We start from the raw sequence: 14,641 nt of genomic DNA, 5'->3' as shown, positions 1-14,641 counted from the left end.
TCCCTCCCGTGAAAGTCCCCCGCCTGGGGTCTTTCACCTGGCATCCATATACCCAACGAGTCTGGAACATTATGGTGGAAGTTCCACCCAAGCCCCCCTCCCCCATCTCCCTCCAAACCCTGCTGCATCTCAGAAAGCCCACCAAATGATGACCCCTCCCCCAGAGATGCTCCAGACCACTCCCACAGGGTATTTAAACTGACATGTGTTTTTTTCCTGTCTCATTTCCTGTCCCCCCTTTGGGCATCTACAAGGTCATCTGGAGAGCTGTATCCATTAAACATGGGCTTTTTTTTTCTAATTTGGTTTGATTTGGTCTGATCTGGATTGCTGTATCAGCAGAGAGGCTTATGGGGTGCACAGAGTTTCCAGCCTCCCTTCCCCAGATTCACTACCTCCATTTCTTTAACTAATGCTGTTACAGAAAAGCCATTTTCTTAGCCCTGGTTTTGTAAGTTCTCAGATTGAATTCTACCTATGAATAGTGAATTAGGTTTGATGGGAAACCCCTTAACTCATGTTTCTTGATGTTTTGGTTGTAAGCCTAGCTTCCAACCCTAATTCATGTTTCTTAAAACCAGCTCTAGTCTAAATTGTAAAGTTGCTCTTTTATTCCACACAGAAAGGCTCTAAATTGGGATTTTTCTGTTTATTAGCGAGCCCCGTGATTTTCCTCCTTTTTTTATTTTGTCATTATGTAATTTAAATTTCCTTCCAAGGGGAGAATAAAGAGATACTTGCAGAGCTAAATCTGCAAGTATATATTTATCTCTCCCTAACATCTCCCGGCCTATTTTTAACTTGAAAAATGGCATCTTGCATTTTAATTTTTTAAACTCAGTCACGGGCTTGGCAGATCTGTTTCTGGTCATAATTACTCTTCATTTCCTGATAAACATATGCACATGCGATCTTGCTGTCGCTAATTTAACCACCAAGCTAAACTAAAGATCTTCTCATCCTTACTCCCTGATATTCTCAGGGCAGCTGTACCATATTTTCATTTCTTAATTGCTAGAGTATGTAACCAACAGGAAATTAAGGGGCATTGGCAACTTCAGCTGTGAAAAGTTCTGCTAGCTCTCTCATTGTATACTGACTGCTTTTTTACTCTCTCATACTTCCAGGTTTGCTCAGGGAGGAACACTGTCAAGCTGGAAAGATAAAGAGGTTCCGCCTGCTGGAGTCCTGGGGTGACCCCAGACAAAGAAGCTCATTTGCATTTTTGTTTTCATGATTGTCTTTAGCTAAAGCACCACAGATGTTTTCAAAAGACTTAGTAGCAGATTGCTTGTTTCCCCAGGAAATCTCACCTAAGAATCTAACCATGTAAAATAAAGTATTTTATTGCTCCACATTGTTTTACTGTGGTTCAGATCTATTCAAATTCTGATAACAAATCCAGTCACTGAAAACTCAACACACAGAGGCTAACATCTGACCCACATACATTTGACTGCTAGTGGTTCTTTACCAAATGTCTCAAGGTAGAATAAAACAGTTTGAGGGAATTCCAAAGCATTCCTCTTTTATGGTGTAGCGTATTAATTTAAGGTGTGTTGCTTTTATTTACGTTCTGTAACATTTGTTTAATGATGCAAAGATGTGTTTGATTAAGTAGAATTCATCTGCCTTCAGGGGGCTGGGTCAGCAACCAGCTGACAGGAAGTTGTAGGGAGGAACCAGGTGGAGAAGGATTCCTAAGGAGGGGAGAGGAGAAGCCCGAGGACTTATGGAGAGATGCAAGGAGGCTGTGAACTACTTGCTGTTGATCCTCCCTGAGGAGTAGAATTCCACCTCCGCCTTTGAATCTTGAGTTCTTTAGAGGGACAGAGATTTAGATAAATTCCCTTCATAACTTTGAGAGAGTTGGTGCCTGAGGGAACAGAATTCTCTCGCTGCAGCCTAACTGCTGCTAAAAGAGGAGTTGCAGTTGCTGATTCAGACAGCAGTGGCTTAAAAGGCAGTGATAATTAAGAAAGGGGACAGCCGGGCGTTGGTGGCGCACGCCTTTAATCCCAGCACTTGGGAGGCAGAGGCAGGCGGATCTCTGTGAGTTCGAGGCCAGCCTGGTCTACAAGAGCTAGTTCCAGGACAACCTCCAAAGCCACAGAGAAACCCTGTCTCAGAAAGCCAAAAAAAAAGAAAGAAAGAAAGAAAGAAAGAAAGAAAGAAAGAAAGAAAGAAAGAAAGAAAGAGGACAACACTTAGATTAAAAAGAAAAATCTGGATGGGGGGGTGGTGGGATGGGGAGGCCAGTGGGGGGCATGGGAAGATGGGAGGGAGAGGGAACCGGGATGGATATGATATGTAAGATAAGATTGTTTCTAAAGTTAGAAAATCAATCTGTATCTTAAATAAAGCAACATCAGTCGATACCTGTGCCCTGTGCTAGCAATCACGAGGCTGTCTCCTGCCTTCCACGTCACCGCTTCCTGTACAATCAAAGTCCTTTCTCCCGCGTTTGCAGTGTGAGCCAAGCGAGTCCAGACCACAGGAACAGGCAGACCTGGAAGCCACAGACAAACCCAGCATCTCTTCAGATGTGTTTCCTGGGCTACTAAGTGCTTTCTGCATTTGAATTGCGTCGATTTGGGGAAGTCTTATTTCACCTTAGGATTTCACCACGTGCTCAAATAAGAGAGATGAAAAAATTCCTGCTTCAGAAAGTTGACAATCAGGCGTATAATAGCATCCCTCTATAGTAATGTATGCATGTATGAAATTAGTAAATTGTGTTTCTGTAATGATAATGTGTTCTGTTTGTGAAAAATCTTTATAGAAACAGTATAAATTGTGATCATGTTAGTATTGTTGGCATGAATTACTTAAAGTGATAATCTGCAGATAAATTATAAATGTAAATCTCTAAGAAATCACAATAGGATGGATATTTAGAACCACATAGGACATCTGTGGTCATAGTACTGTTCAGGGCATTCTACATTCACAAAAAGCTATGATTTTCAGCATACGGGAGACATCAGTGTAGAAATGACTCTTCATGTTTAAGGTATGTCACTCTGGCACCTAAAACATGATCAAACCATGCTACTGGATGACAATGTCCTGAAATATAACCATAGGAAAGTACACCTTACATTTATTTTTGTATTTTAGAAGCATCATATATTCAGAAGTAAAAGTGAAGATATTGCCATCTTCTAATTCCAAAATTAGTGCTTTTTCAATCAGAATAATAGCAAGCAGAGGACATTGATGGGGTGATGGGAGATGTCATTCTATAAATATGTCTGTCTTATTGGTTGATGAATAAAGCACTGCTAGCCAATAGGGATGCAAGATAGGTGGGACTAGGAGTCAAGGAGGATTCTGGGAAATGTAGACAAGAAGAGAGAGTCACCATGTGATCCTGGGAGGAGAGGATACAAGTCTGTCGTTCTCAGTAAGATAAGACATTATAAAAATATATATTAGTAATTATGGGTTAATAATTAAGCCAGAGCTAGCCATTAAGAAACCATAGCAAACGGCCAACAGCTTCATAATTAATATAGTGTCTCATGTGTTACTTGGGGACTGAGACAGCAGCGGGACCCGGGCAGCTGGCAGGAAAGAGGACTCTTTACAATGGGGGATATACACAATGGAATTGCAAATGGAGTTAGTAGTGTTTGGCCAGCCATAGGAATGGCTATGAAAAGAGTATGGGGTGTCCCAGAAGGAAGACACGGCCTTGGTTCTGAGACTTGAGTGTGGGGCTCTCTTCACTAAGGGGATAGAGTCAGAAAGGAAGTGATACAGAGGCCATCCAAAGATAGGAGAAGCCTGGAAAGTTTATCACCGTTTATTGGAGTGTCTTCAGCCTACCGTGCAAATCCAGCGTGCCCTCTCTCACTGCCAGAGTTTTAGCTCCATACACGGGGAGCTCGGGGGACCTGAGATGTCCATGCAGAGTAATGACAGCCTGGTGTTGGAACGGGGATGCCTCTGTCCCGATCTGAAAGAATTCACAGACTTTGTTCAGAAGACTAAAGCTCGACGATTCACATTCCTAATCCAGCAAAAATAGCTATTTTTCCCCTTTTCTTCCTCATTTGAGAACTGTCTCTTTCACAATGTAAGACAATATTTAAAAATATTTTATTTACTTTCATTTTTAATATGCACATTTGTCTGTGTGGGGGTGTCAGACACCCTTGAACTGGAGTTACAGACAGCTGTGGGCCGCCATGTGGGTGCTGGGAATTGAACGTGGGTCCTGTGGGTATGCTTTGGGTGAGTATGTTTTCATGAGTGTTGTCAGTGCATGTGTGTGCTACTGTAACACAGAAAACATCAGTATCAAAAGGACTCAGCTTTTAAACAATATTACACTGGTACCTCAACTGTGATTAGAGCCAATAGTTCTACATGTGGTCACTAGAATATGACCTCAGTGTTGATCCTCGGGTGCTGTACACTTTTTCTTGTTGGGTCATCTTATTAGTTCCCCCTGCCCACAATAAGACTTGAATTTTCTAATAGGTCAATATATAACAACTCTCCTTAGAAAGTGTGCTAGCTGACCCAGGGCAGTCTTCCTTTACTTTAAATTCGACAACACACTATGTTTTCTTTATTACGGTAAAGGACTATTCTGAGAAACCTCCTGCATGTTTGTTACACCACTTAAACCTATCTGAACAGACACAACTTCAGGAAAACTTGGTAGGATTAACTAATTATTTTGCACATAGTATTCTAAACAATAAAATTAGGTAAATTATTATTTTTCTGTACCTGAAGAACACCCCCATCTGTGATTAGGATATTTTCTGCCTGGAGTTCAATATCAGCTTCATCAAATATCAGAGTCCCACCTATGAACCACATAATTTTTATATGTCACAAGACCCCAAGAGTTGACAGCAAAAGAAATTCTAGGGTTATTTTATTATCATTAAACAGTACAACTACACAAGTTGATTCTATAAAACAGAACCTCAAAATACAAACTAAGAACATAGACAGAGTTGTCTTTATAGACGCCATTATATTATCAACATCAACTCTGACCTTTAAAAAAAGCTAGCTCTGCAACTTTTACTATTTTGTGCCAAATAGCTTGAGTAGCATTGTTAAAAATAAAACTAAGATGTCTTTTTATAAGACTGATGTCAATTTGAAGACAGCACAACTTTGCCCTCAAATAGCAAACATTTTTATAATTAAAGAAGCTAAAAACAAAATCATAAAATTACAGCAATCTTTAAGCACATGAGACCATTGTGCCAAGGTTTATGCATAAAAGCTCCAAACAGTCTATAATTGCTGTTTAATATCTCTTTTGTGTATGATTGCAATTGCTGGGGTTATTTCATTACTATAGTAGAGCCAGAGTGCCAAGAAGCAGAGAGAACCTAGGCCATCACTGAAATCAGGCTCGCAAGCAAAAGAGAGAGATTTGTACTCAGCTTCCAAGGGCAATTGGGTTGTTTAGGATTGACTTGAGCAAACTGCTACAATTTTGTAGCCTCTAAAACCCAATTCCTCAATAGTTTTGACATGGGAAAGGCTGTTATTTTAACCAACTAAATATGAGAACATCAAGATGTTCGCCATCCTCCCCAACTATTACTGAATAAAAGGGAGTGGGTTATAAAATAAAGTTTGAAGAATGCTGGTGGCAACACGCTAAATAAACTCCTAACCACAAACAGATTTTAAAAGCCCCATACAAAGATGAATGTTCATAATCATGAAATTTGGTTGAATCAACATTACAAAAATAATTAGCAGAGGCTAATATACAGATTTTCACAAGTTTTACCTTGAATGAGTAGCATTTTCAGAATAGGCGTACTTTGGTCCAGCAGAATTATCTGTCCTTCTGTGATAACAGCAAGTGACCCTTCTTCTGGTGGGGGTTTTCCTCCCCATGAGGAGTTGGCAGACCAAAGATCAACGTATAAGAAGTCAGGGTTCTCCTGTAAGAGTGCGTACGAAGCCATAAAGTTCAGAAGTTTTAACAGAAAATTTCTCAAAGAAGATAAAGTCTAGAACAAGGTACATTTATCTAAGTAATGAAATGAAACTCACTTGAAAGATATTACAAATGACACAATTATTTCGTCATCATAAAAAAGCTAAGACCTGTTATTAATTAAGCCACATACAAATTAATTAAAATATGAAATAAAACATGAATGATAAATCATAAAATGTGCACTGCTTAAGTTTAGCACAGGAATAGTTATATTATTTGTTGATACCATTAAAAGAAGATATCCGCTAGCAATCAGCCTGCCTCCAGGGTGATAGATTTTATTGCTATGGTTACTATAGGCAACTGCCATTACCACTTTGGCCTTGCCGAAGTTTCTGATGCTGGTCTGAACTGGAGCCCACCCTGAAGGAGCATGAGGACTTGTCACACAGATGATATGCGTCTTGTTGGAGTACTGGACATCACATTTGTCATTGGCTATGGAGACATGAACATCCTGTGTGTTTTCACTGTACAGGAAGAGAAGGTTAACCATACATGCTTAGCTTGAATTTCTACTTTACCTATTGAAAGCTCTGTATTTGTATGTTACTGTAAAATCAGTGATCATGCCCTATGTTCTATCAAAGTGCAGGCTGACACCATATTAAAATTCAGAAGTATTTGTTGAGAAAAAGTAAACAGAGTCTTTAAGTCATTGAGATATAAGAATGTACAAACTTGCAAGTGTTCCAATATTAAAGGGAAGGCTTCCTGGGCTTAAGGCATCAAGATTCTTGGTGGTCTGCAAATGGTTGCATTTTACAAACTGTAGAAATTGCCCACGGATTTTTTTTTTTTTGCAATATATGAGCACGGTCACAAGCCTTAGTCTGTAACGTCTCCTTGAAAGGCATGTTCAAAGGAACTGTAAACCCTTGAGAAACTAAACGAGTCCTCCATGCTTGGAAGTCAGCTTCATCTACTGAAGAATGAGACCAGTGCTGCTGAATAATGCCATAAGAAAAGAGCCTGGCTAGTTGCAAAGGCGTGGGTGGACATGTTGAGGGAAAAGACGTTTCTTTCCCACCAATGGCACGCTGTGATTGGAGATGAACTGAAGGGAAAAGCGTAACCAATGGTTTGCGCTTGTCAACTTATCGCTAGATTTGCGACAAGTCAATAAGTCGTCTTATCTCTCTCACCTTAGCCTCCTGGACATGAGGTGGGATAAAAACACCTTATGTGGCGGAAGGAACCTTCTGTGGGTAGAAAAGTCCTTAGCACGGAGTCTGTGGTCAGTGAGTGCAGAATGTCAGTGCTATTTCGTCCCTGGAGCAGGACTTGCAAACAGTAAGGTCCACACTACGAGAGTGTACTTGGTCACTCTGAGGCTTAAGACACAGCAAGGGTAGCCAACGGCCTGTGTCCAGGAGCATGTTTGTTGGTGTGTGCCTGTGTGAAGGCGGTACCTGAATCCAGATCCTGTGACTGTAAGGCGGGTGCCCCCCACAGTGCTGCCTCTCCTGGGAGATATTTCAGTGACCAGCGGCGTCAGAGACAAGGTGTATGTAAACGGCACGGTGGACTGGGACGAATCCTTCCCATTGACCACACTCACTCCACAGGCTTGATCCGGTCCGCTGCCTGTGAGAAGGGATTCAAACTGAGCACACCTCAGGCCTGGATTCATGCTGAAACCCCTAAATGCGTTCATTATTATCCTGCTTTTCCGTTGAGCACGCCACAACGCACACAGGTTGCACATAAACTAGCAAAATCCTCTAGCGACAGCTAAAAATATCACAGAACCTATCAACACTATTAACAAGGGACGGAGCAAGAAAACAACAGCCTCAGTCTTCTCTCGTAGCTTCCCTTGTGGACAGTTCTGCAAACCTGCCGGCTTGGATTTCTAATCCTAGAAGGTCCAAGGTTGCACTTAGAATGAGGAAAGGGCCGGGCGGTGGTGGCGCACGCCTTTAATCCCAGCACTCGGGAGGCAGAGGCAGGCGGATCTCTGTGAGTTCGAGGCCAGGCTGGACCGACAGCCTCCAAAACAATACAGAGAAACCCTGTCTCGTAAAAACCAAAAAATAAAAAAAAATTAAAAAAAATAATAATAGAATCAGGAAAGGGAGAGACTGAAGCACAGGCAACAGAGGGAATGGGAAGATCTGAAGCTCAATGCAGAGCCCATGGAGTGTCTACAGAAGAGAAGGAGCCAGGGTGGAGACTCACAACCTACCAGCTTTCACCAGCATCACTGCATAACTTTGTCAAGACACAGTGTTGAAATGAGAAATCTACACACCAAAGACATCAGGCAAGCAAACAAGGTCTCAAAGCTACAAAATGCTATGTTACAATGTTTGCACAGAAAGCATAGTGTGTATCTAAAAAGTCATTTAAATACCAACAATAAAAAATCTTTACATCATAGTAGACAGCTGAGATTCACAGCCAACCAAATTAGGGCTAGCAATGCCTCCATTTAACAGAAAGCCTAGAGTAGGGAGAAGCCTCTCTACTTGGTTGCGAATGAAAAAAGAAGTGGCAGAATTTGAAATCTAGTGATTTCCCAGAGCTTAGGTTTTATTTTTCAACCAGTAAAAGTAAACAAGTATTATAATAGCAGAAAATAGTGTATCATGTCCAGATATCCATCCTTCTACATATACCAACCTCACAATAATCCCATGAAGAATACCACTACGTTAAACCTAATTTGGTGCATGAAGAATCTGAGGCAGATAGAGGTTCAAAGGTTTCCCCAAAGAAATGCTTAGGGCTAAGATCCTTCTGGTGACTGCCAAGCTTGATACACAAAAGCATTATTTTTTAATTATACAATACATAATTTACCCCTTTTTTCTTTCCCTCTAAACTCTCCTGTATACCATTCCTTGCTCTCTTTCAGGTTTATATCTCTCTTAACATTAATTGTTATCACATTCATATATATATATATACACATACATGTATGTGTATATATATATATTTCTAAATACAGTGTTACTGTATATGTTTTGGGAGCTGCCCATTTGGGACTGGATAACCAGTTGGTGTTCTCCTCTCTGGGGAATATTATTTCTCCCTCTCTCAGCATTTTTTAGTTGCCTTTAAAGAAAATGTAACTATCAGGAACCAAAGACACATCCTCCATTTGAATGCAGAACTAAAAGCCAGCCACCAATTGATGTCACAAACTAAAGTCCTCAGAGTTGTCACAGTAGAAAGTAAAGCTCTGAACCAAATTGCTTGCAGTCAGGATGTTCATAAATAGGTCAAAAGAACTCAACAACCTGAGAAAAGAGACTATAATCTTTCTAAAATTTGCATTTTTCAGAGGCAGCCATTTTTTTTAGTATTACCGTTATTAGGTGGAATCTCGCAGAACAGTGTTTTAGAGTCCGACCCAAGTTTGTCTACTGCACATTCAGAGCCACAGACCAATAGAGATGAATTCTGCGGATCAAACCCGGTGCCTGTCACAGTCATGGTTTGGCCACCTCCAAAGCTCCCTGAATAAGACAAAACTGAGTGAATGTGTGGAAAACTTCCTCTCTGTGTATGTATTTGCTTTAGTTAGAAACTTGAAAAGGAAGTTACTTTACATGAACTTTCTTAGATCTGAAATTTATATTATTAATAAAACCAAATATCTTTTCATTATAGTGTCTAGATTTTCAGTGAACAAATGTTATTTCTAGTAACAAGTAAATAATTCTAGAAAATAAAATTTAATTTAAAAGTAATTCAGAGTACTCAAAACATACATATAATATTACTTTCAATTATTTTCATCATACTTTTTAGAGGCTTTTGACCATTAATTTTAAACTAGAAACAGTATTTTCTGTGGAAATAATTATATTCCAGTTAAACTAAACATGATTTTAAAATTTCCACATGTAACTTGGCAATTTAAAATTTGGAGAATTTTTAATTAAATGCTGCAGTAGTAAGAGAAATATAAAATGTATTATTTCAAATGATGAATTAATACTCTTGTAAGTTAACTTGCTGGACAGGCGAAAATAATTATTTTTATGGTAATAAGAGGTATCAGTTATGGCAGGGCTTTAAGAACATATTGTTTCTCAGTGAGGGCTAAAAATAATACAAACTGTTTATCTGATCACCTTGTTTTGGATGAATATCCTGAATATAAAGTGGGTACTCAAACACAACGGAGGAGAGGGCGGAGCCTTTTGTCGTGTGAAGCATCGTCACAGGAAAAATGCCCCCTGCATGTTCTCCCACAATGCATTGTAACATACTGTCATTGACAGTAGTCACATTACACGCACTGTCTTCTATCATCACTGAAACATCGCCGATGTCAAATCCAAGGTTAGACCCGGCTATTTCAACTTCAGTTCCTGGTGGACCTTAAAACAGAAAGGAAACAATATAAATACATGCTACAGGCTAATGTTTCTATGCACACCTAAAGGAATGTGGGTTCACGGCTGAGAAAAAATAATATCCAGTTGAGTGGGGCACGCCTCTAGTACCAGTACTCTAGAGGCAGAGGAAGGTGGCCCTGGGTCACTAAGTTCAAGGCTAGCTAGTCTACAAAGCATATTCCAGGACAAAAACCTTGTCTTGAAAGCCAAAACCCCAAACCAAACAAAATAATATCCAGTGGTCTAAAACTAATAAACAACAATGCACATGGTATATACATTTTTACTACAATATATACCAGCCTATTATACATTCATCACTTATGACTTATTTCAATGTTCCCTGTTTTCTAGTCCTTCTAATAGGCTTTAATAATAAAAACCCAGAGCCAGATAAAGGGGAAGATGCTCTAAGGTCAGAGAAGTAAGGGAGCCAGTCAAAAGAGAAACTGCCTGCCTCTACTGACTCCTCAGACCAAAGCAGGGGTCCTGTCCCTGTGAATCCTCAGACTGAATGCAATGAGCTCCTGTTTCCTCCTGCCTTATATTCCTTTCTCTGCCCAGCCATATCCTGTCTCCACCTCCCTAGTGCTAGGATTAAAGGTATGTGATTCCCAAGTACTGGGATTAAAGGTGTGTGCCACCACTGACTAGTGTGGCTAGCTCTGCACTCTGATCTTCAGGCAAGCTTTATTTGTTAGATCGCAAACAAAATACCACCACATTCTGTCCATGATAACTTATAAATTACTTCTATAGACTAGTAAAGAAAACAGAAAGAGGGAAGAATGATCTACAGAGGGAACTATGGATTTCTAAGCATAAGACAGTATTTTTGTGCTGTTTTCTCCTTTGATGATAGCAATTCTTTTTGAGAATAAGCTGGACTTTCTCTTACTCAAATATGTTCAGTAGCTACACTTTGAGAAAAAGTATGCCATGATATATAGTTTATCGGTTACAGTTAAAAACTGAGGAAAGGGAACTAATTTAAAGAAAATACTGATGTTAGGGACTTAAACACAAAACAAGAATTTCATTTGATCTGTTCTTTTAATTCTTCTTTTGATAAAACAAAACGTGTATTTTTTAAAACCATCCCATGTGATCTGGGAAGTTTTAAACACCTCTTACTTTGGGTAATGGCAGTTAGGCACAACTGTCTTTGCAGGGCTGTAGACATGGCCCAGCAATTAAGAGTATTGGGGCTCTTCTGGAGTGTCTGGGTTTGATTTCCAGCATCTGCACGATGGCTTATAATGGTCCCACAAATGGCACACAAACATACTTGTAAGCAAAACATTTATACATATAACAATAAAATAAAAATTTATAACTGCCTTTGGGTTTTCATCTTTCCCCATAAAATCACTATATATATATATGTGTGTGTGTGTGTGTGTGTGTGTGTGTGTACACATATATATATACACATATATTTTTGCCTGTTTTTGTGCCAATCTTATATGGATTTAATTATCAAGGAAGCTACTCTAAGATATTGCCATCCTTATATAGCTCCTCCTTCTCTATATACACTATTACTTTATATCACATTATTATTATCTATAAGACCAAATATTGCACATATGAGTTTCTTCTTGATTTCCAGCTTTATCCCATTCCAAATCTGTATCTTGCTGTCCAAATCATGACACAGATGTGCATAGATGTCTTTTTGTTTGCTGTTATTTCTGGTAACAAGTAAATAATTCTAGAAACTAAAATTTAATTTAAAAGTAATTCAGAGAACTCAAAACATATATATAAAACATTACTATTTAATTATTTTCATCATACTTTTTAGAGTTTTTTGACCATTAATTTTCAACTAGAAACAGTATTTCCTGCGGAAATAATTATATTCCAGTTAAACTAAATATGATTTTAAATTTTCCACATGTAACTTGGCAATTTCAAATTGGAGAATTTTTAATTAAATGCTACCGTAGTAAGAGAAATATAAAATGTATTATTTCAAATGATGAATTAATACTCTTGTAGGTTAACTTGCTTTTAGTACCTACCTTGACTTCTTTATATGATGGACTATAATAAGGATGTGTGCACCAAATACACCTCTTCTACACAAGATGAGTGTTGCTTTGTGTCGTGGTATGTTATGCCAGCAGTAGAAAGCAAACTAAAACGGCCATTCTACCGACTGTCATGCTGCAGCTGCCTTTGTGGGTTCCCTCACACAGATGAGGAACACTCAAACAGCTTGAAGATCAGAAACTGCGGCACATGGCCAATGATGCCATCTCCACCTGAGTATCTCCCTTCCTCATAAAGAATTCTGCTGTACCAACAATAATCAGTTGGAGTTTCTAGACTTAAAATACTCTAAACAAGTGTCAGTGTTAATAAGGTCAACTGTTTGTGAATCCTAACAGTTGGTTCTTGTGACTTGTCAATATTAATGACATAAACTACTCATTTATTTCTTGCTCATTTGTAATTTAGATGAAGTTGATGGACATTGTGCTCCTATACAAAGGTTGGAACTGTATATTGAGATTGTATGAAAAAATACAAAAAAAGAGTGCACAGAACTTTAATCCCTTGCATCATATTAATTTTCTTAAGTAGGTCTAAGTAAGAGATATACATTAATATCATAGCTCCATGATAAGAAATAGGACTGTAATATGACATCAATACAATAAAAAGGCTTATAGCTAGTGGGGTACCTCTGTTTGGGGTGATTCCTTTGAGAAATGGAGTATCCTCCACGGTATATGTAAATGACAGAGGTGGGTAAACAACTTCCTTAACAGAGATCTTCAGATTGGCTGTACCAGCTCTCCCAGCTGGGGTGCTGCAGTAGACCTCGCTGGAGTTGATGAACACAATTTGACAAGGGTTACTCCCAACAGTAACTGTGGTGTTGCCAGGAGAAAAGCCATTGCCTGTGATTGTCAAAGTGGTTCCACCAGCAACGCTTCCAGAGGTTGGAGAAACAGAAGCTACTGTCGGGCTGCTGATGGTCACGTTTCCCAGAGCCAAGCCCTTAGACCCAACCACAACTCGGAGAGAATGAAGTCCAGCTGCTAGCGGAGTCACAAGAGCAGTAATGTTGTTTTCATTAACCTCTACTGCGCTGAACTGTTGACTTCCAATAAATATAGAAACCTCTTCCAACACGGTCCCAAAACCCTCTCCTTCAATAAGGACATGGACAGATCCTTTGATAGAGTTTGGAGAGACTCTTGTCACACAAGGAGCAATGTTTTCTAGATATGAAAAGCTGCAATTTCCCTGACACCGTGCAGGCACTCCATGTATGAGAAGGTCTACAAGAACAAGCTGTTGGGGAGCTGGCGATGTTTCACATTCAATAGCTGTGTAGGTCACAGTTAGAACTCGACATGGGAAATCACCCATAAAGACTTCTACACTGGTAGAAGAAGCCATGAATCCAGAGCCTTGTATGGTCACCCTTGTCATTCCTGTGGTTGATCCTTCATTTGGCATCACCATATCTATGTTTGGCAAAAGTACAAACTGCCTGTCAAATTCACTGGGGGCTGTGTTGATAGCAGTGCCCAGGTTGTAGATAATCAGAGTAACAATTTCTCTGATGCCAACATCCATTGAGTTTTGAGGGTCAATGTGACACGTAATAGAATTTTGACTACTTTCTTCTACAACACAAGGGTAGCTACCAATTGTAACCTGGAAGAAAAATGGATATGAAATAATATACGCTGATTCATTACTCTCATATTAATTTTGTATTAGTATCAATTATATTTCTAAAAAGATAATTCTGTGAAAAATATGTATTCATAAAATTAATTGGGGGAACTGATGAAGACATATTTTAAGTTAACTTTTAAAATGTCATAGTCACACAAGTATGTTAATAAGTACACTATTCATATTAACCAAAAAGTCTAAAAACTAAACATTCATAAACTTGATGAATGAATAGACTTGACGTGATATACATGCCATACAACAAAGAATTTATTTAGCCATAAAAGGGAATGAAGTACTGAAACATGAATGAAATTTCAATATACTATGCCAAATGAAAATAGATGTTCACGAAGAACTTTATATTGTAGAAAAATGTTCAGAATAAGCAAACCTATAAGGGAAAAACAGATTATTGGTTACTAGTGTGCTAAAATGGATGAAAGAGGTAGGGGATGTTCAAGGAGGTTTCTTTTATTATTATGATATGTTCTAAAACTTATTCCAGTCAGATGTGTACAACTCCATTAATATATTATTAAAAATGCACACATAAGTGTAATTGTAAACTTTAAGTGAGTAAGTAGTTTACCACTTA

General features: G+C 38.9%; 1 protein-coding gene across 1 annotated transcript in view; it reads right to left on the bottom strand.

The window, feature by feature from the left end:
- Pkhd1l1 (PKHD1 like 1) overlaps nucleotides 1-14,641 on the bottom strand; it is a 138,940-nt gene that overhangs the window by 57,670 nt on the left and 66,629 nt on the right. Inside the window, exons 38-46 of the mRNA XM_013115257.3 lie at nucleotides 13,035-14,019; nucleotides 10,075-10,323; nucleotides 9,304-9,453; nucleotides 7,402-7,576; nucleotides 6,303-6,459; nucleotides 5,774-5,930; nucleotides 4,744-4,823; nucleotides 3,832-3,961; nucleotides 2,380-2,509 (exon numbers count right to left, since the gene is read on the bottom strand). Coding sequence (XP_012970711.1) covers nucleotides 2,380-2,509; nucleotides 3,832-3,961; nucleotides 4,744-4,823; nucleotides 5,774-5,930; nucleotides 6,303-6,459; nucleotides 7,402-7,576; nucleotides 9,304-9,453; nucleotides 10,075-10,323; nucleotides 13,035-14,019 — 2,213 coding nt within the window. The remainder of the gene's footprint in view (nucleotides 1-2,379; nucleotides 2,510-3,831; nucleotides 3,962-4,743; nucleotides 4,824-5,773; nucleotides 5,931-6,302; nucleotides 6,460-7,401; nucleotides 7,577-9,303; nucleotides 9,454-10,074; nucleotides 10,324-13,034; nucleotides 14,020-14,641) is intronic.

The sequence above is a fragment of the Mesocricetus auratus genome, unplaced genomic scaffold, assembly GCF_017639785.1.
Source record: "Mesocricetus auratus isolate SY011 unplaced genomic scaffold, BCM_Maur_2.0 Super-Scaffold_100023, whole genome shotgun sequence".
Lineage (NCBI taxonomy): Eukaryota > Metazoa > Chordata > Mammalia > Rodentia > Cricetidae > Mesocricetus > Mesocricetus auratus.
The sequence above is the reverse complement of the archived record's forward strand: the minus strand, read 5'-3'. Positions and strand labels throughout refer to the sequence as shown.